Raw genomic sequence first — 13,605 nt, forward strand, 5'->3', positions numbered from 1 at the left:
AATCAAATCAAATCAAGTAGTCTATTGACAATTTGACAACTGTGTATCAAATTTCACCTTAAAACAGCTTCAAAGTCATGTTGATCGTGCTACACCGTTTTGTACCTGGAGAGTAGAGGCTATGTTCGTTACCATGGCGAGTGCAGATCACCTTCATTGGTTAGAATATTGTTGGGCCACATTTTTCTTGTCAGAAAGTTCCACACAATTGTATTTTATGACATTATAGATTGCTGAAAAAAAATGCTTGGAACTTGGGTCACAAATAAAAAGTCTCAAGTGCTTCAAGTCTACCTTTTTTAAGTCACTGGCAAAAAGATAAAAAAAAAACATTCAACTTGATCAATCATATTTATTATATGACATCAGAAGATTAAAATACATGTTTGTTATGTACATATATGTAACAGGGGTGGTAAAGTGCCAAAACCGTCTCGTTACAAAAAAACAAAAAAAGTTGACTTGTGGAAGACCGTCACACCCTTGAGCCCGGACCCACAATGCATTGCTCCGTGGGCGACGTGTCGCCCCTCGTCACCTTGGCGACCCGTCCTGGGTGAGTGAGTATACATTGTCATTTTTTTTTCCCATTTAGTTTCTGGACAGTGTGCACATACATGAATCAATATCAAAAGACATGAAGAGATGCTTTGACCAGATTTCGCAGAAAGCTCATTTTCATCAATAGTCCACTTTGCAAATCATTTGTGATGCCACAGATTTTTCTTCTTCAAAGTACAGTACTGCCACGCTTTACAAGTGTGAAAATAATATAACAGACTTCACTTCCTGCCCACCTTTCAGGACAAACAATATATATATATATATATATATATATATATATTTTTTTTTTTTTTTTTTTTTTGGGGGGGTGGTCTGGAGCAGTGGGATCTTCGTCCTGGACGACACAGACGACGATGGCAAGTATAGGCGGTGATCTCGGGAGAACAGGCACAAACTTATTTGCATGTATGTATTATTTTTGTGACCCTTAGCAAAGGTCGGTAAGAACAGCTTTGAGTGCCTCGTCCTCCTGCAGAGGTCCGGGCCCCTGAGTCCACTCCGCTGCTGCCGACGTCTCAGCTCGCACGTGTTCGAGTGGACGGTGCCGTGAGTGACAAGGCTGGCTCTCGCCAAATGCGCATTTTCATCTGCATCTTCTCGCTGACCTCGTTTGCTCCACTAACTGTCCTCTTCTTCCTCGTTTCCTTCCTCTTCAGCGCTCTGTCCCTCTTCCACATTAGTTTCCTCCTCTTCTCCAACATCCCCCTCTTGGTCCTCTTCTTCCACATTCCCCACCGCCATGCCCTCCTCATTCCCTTGTTCCTCATCCTCTACATTCCCTGCCTCCTCCTCCTCATTCCTCACCACCTCATCTTCCACCTCCTCAATAATACTTTCTGCTCCATCTTCCTCTTCAACATTTCCTTCTGCTCCATCTACCTCCTCCACATTCCCTTCTGCTACATCTTCTTCCTCCTCCTCCACATTCCCTTCTGCTCCATCTTCCTCCATATTCCCTCCTTCCTGCTCTTCCTCTTCCACATTCCCGAATCCTGCGTCCTCATTTTCCTCTCCTTCCTCCTGGGCTCCATTTTTATCCAGATTATCTTCACCCTCCTCTCCTTTGGTCTCCTCACCCTCTGCTTTCTCTTCCTTTTCGGTGTCGCCCGTCTCGTCTTCTATCTGCTCCTCTGCAGGGTTTTCCTCCTCCTCCTCATCGTCCTCACTAACTCCGTTCTGCTCCCTGTTGTGGTTCTTCTCATCCTCCCTTTCACTCATGGCTTGCCCATCAAGGCAGGACACTCTCTGGCTGCGCAGTCCGCCCCCGCCAGAGCCGGCGCTGATCCTCGTGTACACGTGGTTGTGGTTGTTGTGCTCCAGGTCCTCCAGCGTGATCTCGAATTGGAAGCGGTCATGCTGCAAGTGTCTGTCCGGCGGAGGCGACGGTGACTGAGGCATGGTGGTCAAGTACCACTCGCGGTTCTCCTCCAATGTGTCCAGAAGCTCCTGGGCGTCGGGGTGCACCAGGTCGGCCCACGTCTCCCACAGCGGGTGGACGATGTAGTCGATGAAACCCACCTGAAAATCGAGGGGACTGTGAATACAGGCAAGTAACTCACAATATTATCAAAGCAGTGGTGGGAAGTAGCAAATTACAAATGCTTGTTATTTTAGTTAAGTAGATTGGTATCCGATACCTAAATACAGAGTGAGAGTACTTTTGCCACCGATTGTTATCTTCATGTGAAAAGAGCAAATCGGCACCTGACTCTTCTCCACAGAGGCGGTGTGTTTGTCGCACATGGCGCTGATCTCCATGCCGCGCTCCCTCTCCTTGTCGCCCTGGCGAAAGAACTCCTCCATGATCCTCTCCGTCCACTGCCGGTACAAGGGTAAGGTCTTGGTGGGGTTGCTCAGGTCGGCACAGTGCACCATGTTCCTTAGGACCTGCAACAGTGACATACATTTACAAACTAAGTTCTAATATTTGGTCCATCAGTGTATTCCCAACTCTATTCTCTTCATTCCTCTGCTTCCAGTAGTGTATTTTGATGTTAGATTGTTTTTTGTCCAATCAGATTTCAGTCTGTTTGTGTTGCTATGCTATCTAATCTGCCCCAGGGCCTTGACAATCATGTAATTTAAAACAGACTGGAAGCTAATTCTTCAAACAATCAGATTTCAAATTTGCCTCACAGGCTCATCTTGCTCGCCCGCAATAACATCAGCATTTTCCTGTCCTCTGATTGGTCGGTCAGAGCAAGCCAATACTCAACAGTGAGCAAGCATCACTGTTGAGTATGATGTATTTTATTTACTTTTTTTATGCTTTTGCCATTTTATTAGAACTGCTTCAGAATGATTATATCAGAATGTACGAGTTTATTCTGAAATGCTTCAGAATGTACTGTGGGACAGTTGTGTGCTGTAATTTATGTTTTTTTTTTTTTGCATAATATTAGTTTTTATGAATGAAAAATAATTATGCACACAATTTTTTTTACACAATTTTTCAGTTGACTTGTTGCGCCAGTGATCCAGCCGCTGGGTCACTGTTTAGCAGCTTGTCATTCCTAAAATGTTCAAATCTGGCAATCCACCTGAATGCGCTCATTGTAGTGATCCAGCAGGAGCACGCCAGAGCTGGTCACCTTCTTCGTCTCCACCATGGTCTTCAGGTCTGCCAGCAGGGTCATGTGTTTGGACATGTCTGTGGCCAAAACCTGGAGATGGAAAAAAAAAAATAATAATAATTCTCATTTTCTTTGCACCCCATTAGCACAAAATTTGACCACTGAGGCTGTCGGGTGTCTCCCTTTAAGGTTACCCATTACAGCGTATCATAGCAATGGGGCACTTACGATATCGATGACAAGCTTGCGAAGGCTCTGCCGCTGGCGCTTGGTGAGGTTCTGGAAGATGTCACAGTTGTCCTGGTGCAGTAGCTTGAAGCCCACTGCCAGGTGGTGGTTCTCCAGGACCGACTCGTCGTTGTACATAAGTGCCAGCTCAGAGTCTGGACACAGTGCACGCACAGTTACTTGAATATCCCAGAATGTAATGGTAGAGTCCAGTCCATCTATTATCAATGGCTTACACCATTCTCCATAAACCAGGAAATAGCCTGCTAACATGGACAGACAGAAATATGGTACTCGACAATCAATTTGCCTCCATTTTTACAGGAATTAATTTTTTATTTCTGTCATTTTGAGTCCCATGTTATTGTTATTCTTAATATTACCTCTGCCATGGAAGTACAGTTATGCTTAATATGTTTTTTAATTATTTTTTTCTGGATTTTACAGAACAAACTTTACAAGAAAAAAATCATTATATTTTGGTGCAGAGCTGGGGTTTTTTCAATGTCATCTAATAAAATAAAAGGCGCATTTTAAAAAACAATTAATATATTGTAAACTCAATTTATTTCAGTAATTCACAATAGGAATGGGCCTGATGAAAAGCATTTCATTAATAGATTATTAATCTTTATTTTAGTTTAATGAATCTGTATATTAATTTCACTTTTCTAATTGAGCCAGTCTGCGCTAACCACCAGCCTACCTTGGAGCAATTCTATTCAAATTTAGCACTTCATTTTGATGTTTAACAGAAGAACAAGTTTGAAAAATTAGCTATAAAATCAGTTGTTTTCTCTCACATACTTTGTTCACTAGCTTTCAAGTTCACAGTTCCTCCCTTTGCATGTTAATTAGTAGAAGCAGTAGTCCCGTTGATAGCAGTGTTCAAACATCACATCACTCGCATTTCACCGCACCATTATTACTGCTATTGCCACCACTATCATTATCTGCATTCTGCCCACTCCAAACACTCTCTACCGCTCTCATTAATCTCTGCGAGCGCGATCTTAAACCTGAAATTGTCTTTGGAATAACTTTTGCTATATGGCAAGTCATTTTAATTACATCTTCTTATATGAGGGACTCACTGGTGTTGATGAGGAACTGATTGGAAACTCCAGGATGGTCCACGTCGTGGATGGCGGCGGCGAAGAGGGCGGCGAGGATCTCCAGGTCAGTGAAGACGGCCTGAGGGAAAAGACCAAGTGAGGAACAAAGTTAGATTACGACTCACGTTCCCTTTACTCCTCATCTTTTGTCTTCAGGTGTAACATACGTCGAGAGCCGGCGAGGAGAGGAGCACGTGAGTGGATTGGGTGACGTCGGCGGCGTGGAGGCTGTTGTGGTACGCTACGTTGCCGTGGTAATGGTCCTCGAGGGTCATCACATAAGTGACGAAGGTGTCGGCGGGGATGCGGAAGGTTTTCAGCAGCTCTCGCTCCTGTGGCGGTAGTAAAGTTAAAAAAAAAAAAAAAAAAGTACACTTGTGCCTTGGGATTTGTGATTTTCCAGAGACGAGCAGGCGATTTTTGGCTAAACAAATTGTCTTGAGTACCTGGAAGATGGTGTACATGATGCAGCTGAGAGGTCTGTTGTTGGAAAATTCGGCAACTTGGAATATGTTGAAGCTCCACTTGTCCAAATCCTCCAACTCCTGCTTTAAAGTGCGCACACACAAGACACACACATGCACGCGAAATATGAACTCTTATTCAAGAAAATACCCACAGATCTTTATCAATTGCTGAGATCCAAGTTTTTTTTTGGAGGCGGGGCGGGGTGTGAGCACTGGCGGTCCGAGCTTGATTGGCACTCTATGCAAGACTCCCCTTTTGCAGCCCCCAACTACATATCCCTGCATTTCCCATGACCATGGCTTTGTCGATCTTCCTGGTAGTTTTAAAACTGCAAACTGTCCATTTAATTGATGCTTAAGTGGACAATGACAGCATCGAGTCATCCCGTTCTCGAAGCGAGTCGGACACCAAATTGATTTTGGCGAGACCTTGGCAAGCTCCTCCTCATGGTCCGTGTTGACCCCGAAGCGAGGCATGGAGGTGCTGGAGAGGCTGGAGCTGTGCGACAGTTTCCGCACGCCGCTAATTTGACTCATCGGCTTGTCTTTCAGTGTCGGGGAAGGGATCTCCACTTCGTTCTGCTTGTCTACATACACCACACACACACGCACACAGTGCTTAATTGCCTATATTCTGGTCCGCTGTGATAGGAAGCACCTTCACTCACCCAGGAAGGTGCTGGAGATGTACTCTGACACTTGGTTTCCGGAGCGACTCATCTCGGACAGGTGGGACAGCTCTCTGTTCAGCATCCTCTTGAACTGTAGCACCACATAGTAACACATGGTGTCAGTGTGTGCTCAGTACAGTACAGTACAGTAATCCCTCTGCTGCCAGAAATAGCGAAGAAGAAAAAAATAAAATACGTGAACAACTGACGAGCCTGCTATTTTATATCAGGGATTCTCAAAAGTGTAGTAGTAGCTCCCTCTAGTGGTATGTGAAGAATGACTAAATTGATATATGTTTTCACCTCAGTGCAGCATATTTGTTAAGTGCAGTTCAGTTATATTTAACTTTTTAATAAATTAATTTAATCTTTTAGAACTGTTTGTTTTCACACATTTATTTAGGTCCAATTTTTATAAAATGTATGTGCAGTGCATTTGAATCCAATCAGTATTTATATTTTTTATTTATTTCCTATATTTAAATGCAGTGTTAATGTTCAAACTGTGTATAATATTGTAGTGGGTTACAATAATATTAAAGGGGCGTGTAAGGAATTACACCTCTGCCTTGAATTGATGAACAGTTAAGCCGACTACGCTACTGTGTTTTAATGTTGGTCATTATGGTGGTACATGGAGAGCAAATTATTTTTTTGAGGTCGTATTTGTTGTAAAAAGTTTTGAGAACCACTGGCCAATATGAGTAAAAGAATCTCTTATTCCAAAACACGTTAATATAATTTCAAAATCATCTTACATTGTAGCCCTTAAAAACACATGGCATACAGATAAATTGATTCTGGGGAAAAAATGCACCAGAAATTCACCACCATTTACATGTGACAACGACTCTCCGTAACTTCCTCTAACAACCCATACTAAACTAAGCTCCCCTCCCTGACATAAAGCTTGTCTCTCATTTGAGATCATTTCCTAACACTTCAATATACATGGAAACTGTTATTAGCAGGGGGTAGGGACCGAGCCCTGGCGTGAATTGCAAAAATCTGTGCGTAATTGGCGTGCCCCAAAATGGCTTGTAATTGCCTATAGATCCCCCAAGATGGCAGAAAAACCCTACTTCGTGTCTCAAGGAAATACCTCAACTGACTTCAACATACTTCCTTTACACCAAGATGCCAAGCAATAATGGAGGTTAAAAAAAAACAAAAAACTGAATTTGCAGATGCCAAACCATAAATATTTGGGCTTTCACTGTTCTTCCTCTACACCAATTTCTGTACAACCTCCCTATTCAGACAGGGCTTGGTTGGCATGCAAGGGCATTTTAGTAAGAAAGCAAGCTGAGTTTTTTTTAACATGACTATGCAAGGAGTTACTGTCCATCCTTTCAGGTAGTTTTAATGAAACTCAAATATTCTTTTCCCTACCTTGTTGGACGCCATCTCGCTGACAGATCGGTGCGTCTGGATGGTTTCCAGCTGGTCCAAACACCAGTCCAGTTCTTCCAGCGTGTCCAGGGCGAGCTGCTGGTACTGCTGGTCTGACAATGTGGCCCTGGGACTCACACACACTCCACCCAGCGGCGACCTCCTGAGGTCACAGTGGTTGGTAAGCAAGCAATTGTCTTTTTTCTTTCTTTCTTTCTTCTTACTATTAAGTAACCGTTTCATTAAGCATGTTGCATTCAATATACCTCAAACGTCATGTCTAGTTCTCAGTGAACAGGCACAAATTGCAGTGTACTATTTGAAATATTTAAAAAGTACATTTAAATAATGGTTATGATGAAAAACAATTTGACTGTATGTCATGTTGGAGCATAAAAAAATGGCCTGAAGCAACATTAATAAAGAATTTAAAAAATGGTATAACCAACCTTAAGTGGCTTTTGTTGGCATTTGAGAAATAAAAGAAAAACATGAATACAAATATTGGCATTAAAAAAAAATGAGACAAACGAACAATTGTAACACTAATAAAATTAAATACGTTGAACAGGCAAAAAAAATAAAATAAAATTGTTTTAATAATCAAATAAAATGGAATAATGAACACAAATGACACAGCAATTATATACCAATAATGAATACACTGACTTGGGTGTCGGAGTGGAGACGTTGGCGAGGATGGTAAAATTGCTCCGCACTGATCGCAGACTGGCCAGAACCTAAATAATCATAATCACACAAATTCCATTTAGAGCCTCTTTTTAGCCATTTTTACACACTGTATAGTTTCCACCAAGCCATTCAGTTGAGATACATTTTCCAACGTTGTAAAGGAACCCAAAATAAGTCATTCGTACATCCCTTTTTTGCCCTTTTCTTTGTTGAGCCGTTACAGCAACACTGCATTGTCAAAGAGAGCAAGCCATCTGCAAGATTTTGATTGGTAAATAATTTGTAAAAAATAATAGACCCACTTAGGGACTGACAAATAGTATCGATTCGTAAAAAAAATAGGAAATTGACCAAATTTTGAGATTGAGGTTTTCGTCTGATGCCAGTGATACATATGTGTATATTGCATGTATACGTGACAGTGATCATTCAGCGCGATCCCACTCGATGCTCGAACCCAAGCAACCACCGTCCCTCCGGGTTGAGAGTCCAAAGCACTAATCGCTAAGTTAAAAGTCCAGAATCCTCTCTTGAGTATTCTGAGGTCTGGCGTAATATACGTCTGCACTGCACAAACTGCCACATCTATTGTTGCCGTTGGGTGGGATCCTCGCAGCTCCATCCATCTGTGGTCCCTTCTCAAGGTTACTTCCTTTCTCCCCAAATAAGGTTTTTAGGGTTTTCGGTTGGGTGGTTTAGATCTGGGGATGTCGCTGATCTGTGAAGCCCTTTGAGACCGTCTTGTGATTAAGGGCTATACAAATAAACGTGACCTCCAAAATGACTACTTTTCAGGATATTAAAGAAAACCTTGTTTGAGTTCCCAAACATCGCTTTGTTCAACTTGATATCATACCTTACATTACTATTGTATAGTATTGTGCACTAGTGTCTTCAACACAACACCACCCCAAAAATTATGTTCAATTGCTAATTTAATACGCTAAAAAAATCTAATTTATGAGGCTGTCATTGAGTAGAATAATTTTTTTTAAAAAGCATGAAAACATTAATTTCTGTGAAAAATTGCCAAGTGGTTTGGAGGTTTGTCCATGTTGTTTTGAGAATGTAATTTCTGTTTCAAGAAATGAGCCAAACCAGTGGAGGAAAAAAAACTGAAATTCAACTGGCTATTTCCACTGTATCATGCTGCGATGGTATTCCGCTATTTGCCCGCCTATACACACCCTGCAGTGAAAACAGAGTTGTTCCAAACTGGGCCAAACTGAACTGTGCCGCTTGGTGGAAACGTTATGCGATAGAATGGGCTCCTCGATGAGGTTCCACTCACCTGAGCAAAAGGAGTGACGATGAAGTCCTCCCCTGTGTGTCTAAAAGAGGACGAACACACGTTAGCAAGTGGCTTGCACATACAGCTGTTGTGAATTTGCCTTTCAGCTCCTTGTTAAAGAAACAACATGTTCTGCAAAACGTACTGAAACATTGATGTGTTTGATATGTCCATTCAAAGGTTTACAGAAGATCAAATGAAACCTCTGTTAAATGAATTATAAAATTGTGAGTTTTTTTCTGACGTGTTTCCCCCCCTGCTTAGGGCATGAAAGAAAACGAATATTTACTTTTTTCCAAAATGTTGCTATTATATATATTTTTTGTCTGTCAAGACGTTACATCATGTCATCGCGAAGGCTTCATTCACTTAAGCACTCAACATAAACTGGTACAAACCTAAGAATGAGCTAAATTAACTTTTACGATAAACCCATGAACAATTCTTTTTATTCTTTGAAAAACCTTGGCATACTTTTAGACATTTCAACATTGTAAGAGTCTATTGTTTGGTCCTAAGTAAGAAAACAAAGAGTGCTCATGACTATGAAGCTTTCCTCCAAGCTAAGTCAAAGATGAGAATAGCTGATGTTTAGGCTCTTTTCGTGTTTGCTTATATCATATCATGTTCATCCATCCATTTTTAACACTGCTTAACCCGGTTAGGGTCACGGAGCGCTGGAGCCTATCCCAGCTGACTTCGGGCGAAAGGCGGACTACACACTGAACTGGTCGCCAGTCAGTCGCAGAGCACGGACAACCATTCGCACTCACATTCGCACCGTCACTGAGTGGGAACTGAACCCACGCTGCCCGCACCAAAATCAGGCGAGTGTACCACTGCACCATCAGTGACCATATCATATTCGTATAAAATAAATGATATGCATCTTTTTAACTTTTGTCCGAAGCTAACCAGTCATAAAGAAAACAAACTTTTTTGCAAATTTGCATTTAAACCACGCCATAAACCCGTGGTTATGCTAGTTATTGCAGCATACGCATGAAGTCCCCTGAGCTGTTGTCCGGGTTTTCTCACGTGATGTTCCGCATTTAGCGGATCCCATCATAGAAACAATTGCATTCAGAGGAAAATGGCTTTTAAACAGCTGTCCACTGGTATACCTGCCATGCAACGGAGCGTAAAGTTCACTTGTCGGTTATGGTGCTTTTTAGGTTCATCCTGAAACTTCATACGTACATAGATATCCATACCTTATTTACGAGAAGTGTATCAAGTACAGTGTGTATGACCTCATTAATCCTCTCACCCTTCGCTCGCCAGTGAGGAGTTGCGCGAAACCGTCTTGGGCGACATGTCGTAGTCTGAATCCGAGCGGTAGAGGAAGGACTCCCGCCTCTGACTCTGGGGGAAGGACGTGTTGAGAGTGAGTCCCGGACTCTGCGAGCCCAGCGGCGTGTGAGCAGGGGAGACACCATTTTCTCCTTCAAAACTGTGAAGTGTTAAAGGAGATGCATTAGAGAAGACTTGTAAAGGCAATAAGAAACGTTGAGGCAGCAGGGTGGGTTTGCAAACCTGTCGGCGTCTGCTTGTGTGATGGAGATGCGCGGCGGGATGCGGAGGGGCAGCGTTGTGGGACGCGACACGTTGCCAAGGACCTCTGGCGAACGAGTGCGGTCGCGAGGGCGCAGCCAGCAGGGAACCTATAGCATTCATGAGCTACATTTACGTAGTGACAATGGAGCAACTTTTGGGGAAAATTTTACTTGTCAGACTAGTTGTAATGCAACGTTGTTTTTACTTTTACTTGAGTATATTTGTTATGCTACTTTTACTCCATTACACTGAGCTAGAGTCCCCTCGCTTCTTTTGTTTGTATCTAGTATTGCTTATGCGATCCTTTTTTTTTTTTTTTTTTTTTTATTTGCCAGCGACACTTCTGTCACGGGACTGTTTCACAATTACAACATAACTACGAGTGACGTATGACTACATTTCACCAATCAAACGGAGCCAGACAGTCACATGCCCACATATAAAGTCTCCCAAACGGACGAAACAATGACATTCGACTCGCAATCAGAAGAGGCACAACACCTGGTCAATTTGCGCCATCTCCGTGCAGTAAAATCCGTAAATCTGCTTTTACTAAGCCAGCTAGTTAGCTTAGCTGCTTGTTAGCAATAGCCAGTAGCTCTCAGCACTCATTTGCCACGATGTCTGAGCCAATAGTGCTGTTTCATGAGTGTAAACAGAGAAAGTCTCTTGTGGCTGAATTTGCCTTTATTTTTGTTATTTTATAAAAAAAAAAAAAAAAAACTAATTCATTATTGTTGTCTGGTTCAAAGAGAGTAGGGTTAGGTCACCGCACTCACACCGCACAGAAATAAAACTTGCATGCTGCAAGACAAAAAACAAATATCCCTGTTTTACTTGTCTTTTACCAGTCTTGGCATGAACCATACCATAAACATGCAGACAAAAAAAGAAAAACTTTGACACTGCCAAGCCGTAATGGTTTGCCCGTGCTATACGTTGTCTACCTGTAGACTAGATGCGAGTCTCCTGCTCCTACCCCTGCGTAGCTCCGCCCCCAGGGTGGCCCCGGACGTGTAGGATCGGCTGTAGCGCGGCGACTCGGCCTTCTCCCCCCCGCCAACCGTTATGTGAACGTCCTCACCCTGTGAGACAACAAGGAGACCAGCTTCACATCTCCGTAGATACGACGTACAATTGCACGACAGTCAAGTCCGTGGTTGCATCCTAGGGAACAAAAACTTCAGAAATGCCTGTGTGTATGTCAAAGTATCCGTTTGCATGCGTGTCTGGCTATATAGATACTTATGTATGGCTGTAGTTTTGTGTGTGTGATAAGGCTGCTACAGATGGAGCTGTTGGAGGCTGATCTGCACTGCAGCACCGTAGCAACAAAACACTTGGGGGGACGGGGGGGACGGTAGCAGTTGCTAGGCAACCATGCCGTGTTGCTTCTATGCTCCGCTTCTTATTGTCGTCCAGAGCAGATGTGGAAGGATGCTTGCGCACACATTGGATATAAATACATAGTCACTCACACTAAGGCACTTGGTTGTGTTTGATCAATAAAAGCCTGTTTGAATAATGCATGCTATCATGTCCTTCATCCAGGCTGAAAGCATACAAGCATCATCTAAGTGGATTCCTTTGCTCAGACCTTCACAATGAGCACAAAAGAAGGTCAGAATGTGTGAAAGTCACCAGGTATGTGTGTCTTTCACTGCAGACAGTTAACCCAAACACAGGCTGTACTAGGTGCTCTTAACCTCTTTGACCTCTGGCCACATTCAAATAGTCACACTTTATGGGGTTAATTGATGATTCTGTTTTGGTTAGTATTTCGTTCCATTTCGCTCTCAGATTCTGCCTCTTTGCCCCCATTCACAACGTACTTAATGAAGTCAAGATTGTACTTTCGCAATAATTTTGTCTTTTGGGAAAGTTTGGCACCAGCCGGAAGTGCTAATCAGTCATCTACGGTGCCGCCCAGTGTAATACAAACATGTACAGTACTGAGACAGTCTCAGCTCGTCAGTAAGACACAGTAATATTAGTCGTTCTTCGCAGAGGATAAAGAATATATGCCTGTGAGTATTGTAATATTATCTGACTATGTGTTGCTCCATCCTTTATATTCAAATATCCGTTGCTTGAAGGGTTTTGACACTGCGACACCGATGCTTTTCGTTTGACCGTCTGTAGCGTTTCCCATTATGTGTTGACATTATGCTAGCGGACCTTCAGGCAATGTCATGCGGTTGTTTGAAATATACAGCGTGTCATTCTCTTTTGTTTTATGTTTAGATTGACAGTACAAGAATAGTTCACTACCTGCCAACCTGCTGCTTGTTGCGAAGTGAGTTGAGTTGAGTTCGCTGCTACTATCGAGTGTTAATATCTCAGATTTTTGCTCGCTAATTTAAAAAAATAAAATAAAATCTGTATGTATGAAATGTATGAAAGTTCACAGCCTGCGTTTAAGAATCACTGTGCTATACCTCACCTCTTCTCCAGTTACCGACAGCACGCTGCGGCTCTTCTTCATCCTGATTGGCTCGTTCTGGGCCCCAGGGCGGAGCGTTCCGGAACCCAGGCAGCAGAGCAGGTGGAGAGCCAGGACCGGAGAGGTAATGGGTCACTCCAAGGTTAAACCTGGCTAGAAGTGGTTTGGGGATTGAGGGGCGTGGTTGTTTTTGGGTGTCAAACCGGGTCGCCGTCTGCGTCCATTGAGGCTATCCCGACACCTCGGGGTTCAGGCGGCTCAAACCGGACCCCTCACTGTCACAAAACACCCACGATGCCTTCGGGTGCCCCCTCCAAGGCTCCGTCTTTTTTTTTTTCGTTTTGGATTGCTGTTTTTTTTTTTTTTTTTTTCTCCTCCCACAAGCAACAGAAGAGATGAACACAGACACTCCAGAGAACTCACTCCATGTTAGAACAAACAAAGACTTTCTGGCATAAAGATGCACCTGCATGTGGTCCCGCTTGGGCCAGGCAAGGCAACAGCACACCCCGGTTCGGGTCCATGATGCTGCAGCTAGGAGACTTTAGGGAAAAAAAAACTATCCTCGAATCTGCTAATTCAACACTGAATTTTCTTTGCATAGTTCCAAC

General features: G+C 43.0%; 1 protein-coding gene across 2 annotated transcripts; it reads right to left on the minus strand.

Moving 5' to 3' along the window:
* Nucleotides 1-392: 392 nt before the first annotated feature.
* On the minus strand, nucleotides 393-13,078 carry LOC133404118 (cAMP-specific 3',5'-cyclic phosphodiesterase 4C-like). 2 transcript variants are annotated; one of them, XM_061679744.1, is made up of 16 exons: nucleotides 12,995-13,078; nucleotides 11,499-11,636; nucleotides 10,531-10,658; nucleotides 10,265-10,447; nucleotides 8,995-9,034; nucleotides 7,680-7,750; nucleotides 7,011-7,173; nucleotides 5,616-5,709; nucleotides 5,377-5,534; nucleotides 4,927-5,025; nucleotides 4,648-4,812; nucleotides 4,460-4,559; nucleotides 3,366-3,520; nucleotides 3,105-3,227; nucleotides 2,269-2,451; nucleotides 393-2,082 (listed from the first exon to the last, which is right to left on the minus strand). In XM_061679744.1, the coding sequence occupies exons 1-16, from the start codon at nucleotides 13,034-13,036 to the stop codon at nucleotides 1,183-1,185; spliced, it is 2,742 nt and encodes a 913-aa protein (XP_061535728.1). In that variant the 5' UTR covers nucleotides 13,037-13,078; the 3' UTR covers nucleotides 393-1,182. The 2 variants fall into 2 exon arrangements, with proteins under 2 accessions (XP_061535728.1, XP_061535729.1); XM_061679745.1 differs by lacking the exons at nucleotides 7,680-7,750; nucleotides 8,995-9,034; nucleotides 10,265-10,447; ... (1 more) ...; nucleotides 11,499-11,636; nucleotides 12,995-13,078 and adding an exon at nucleotides 7,460-7,469.
* Nucleotides 13,079-13,605: the final 527 nt, after the last annotated feature.

This window comes from Phycodurus eques, chromosome 6, assembly GCF_024500275.1.
Source record: "Phycodurus eques isolate BA_2022a chromosome 6, UOR_Pequ_1.1, whole genome shotgun sequence".
Lineage (NCBI taxonomy): Eukaryota > Metazoa > Chordata > Actinopteri > Syngnathiformes > Syngnathidae > Phycodurus > Phycodurus eques.

Excerpts from the sequence above, each read along its gene's own strand:
- LOC133404118 (XM_061679744.1), bottom strand. The coding sequence starts at position 13,036 with ATGAAGAAGAGCCGCAGCGTGCTGTCGGTAACTGGAGAAGAG. Across the intron at positions 11,637-12,994 it reads TGTCGGTAACTGGAGAAGAG|GGTGAGGACGTTCACATAAC; the intron begins GTGAGGTATAGC and ends GTTGTCTCACAG. Across the intron at positions 10,659-11,498 it reads GACTCGCATCTAGTCTACAG|GTTCCCTGCTGGCTGCGCCC; the intron begins GTAGACAACGTA and ends TGAATGCTATAG.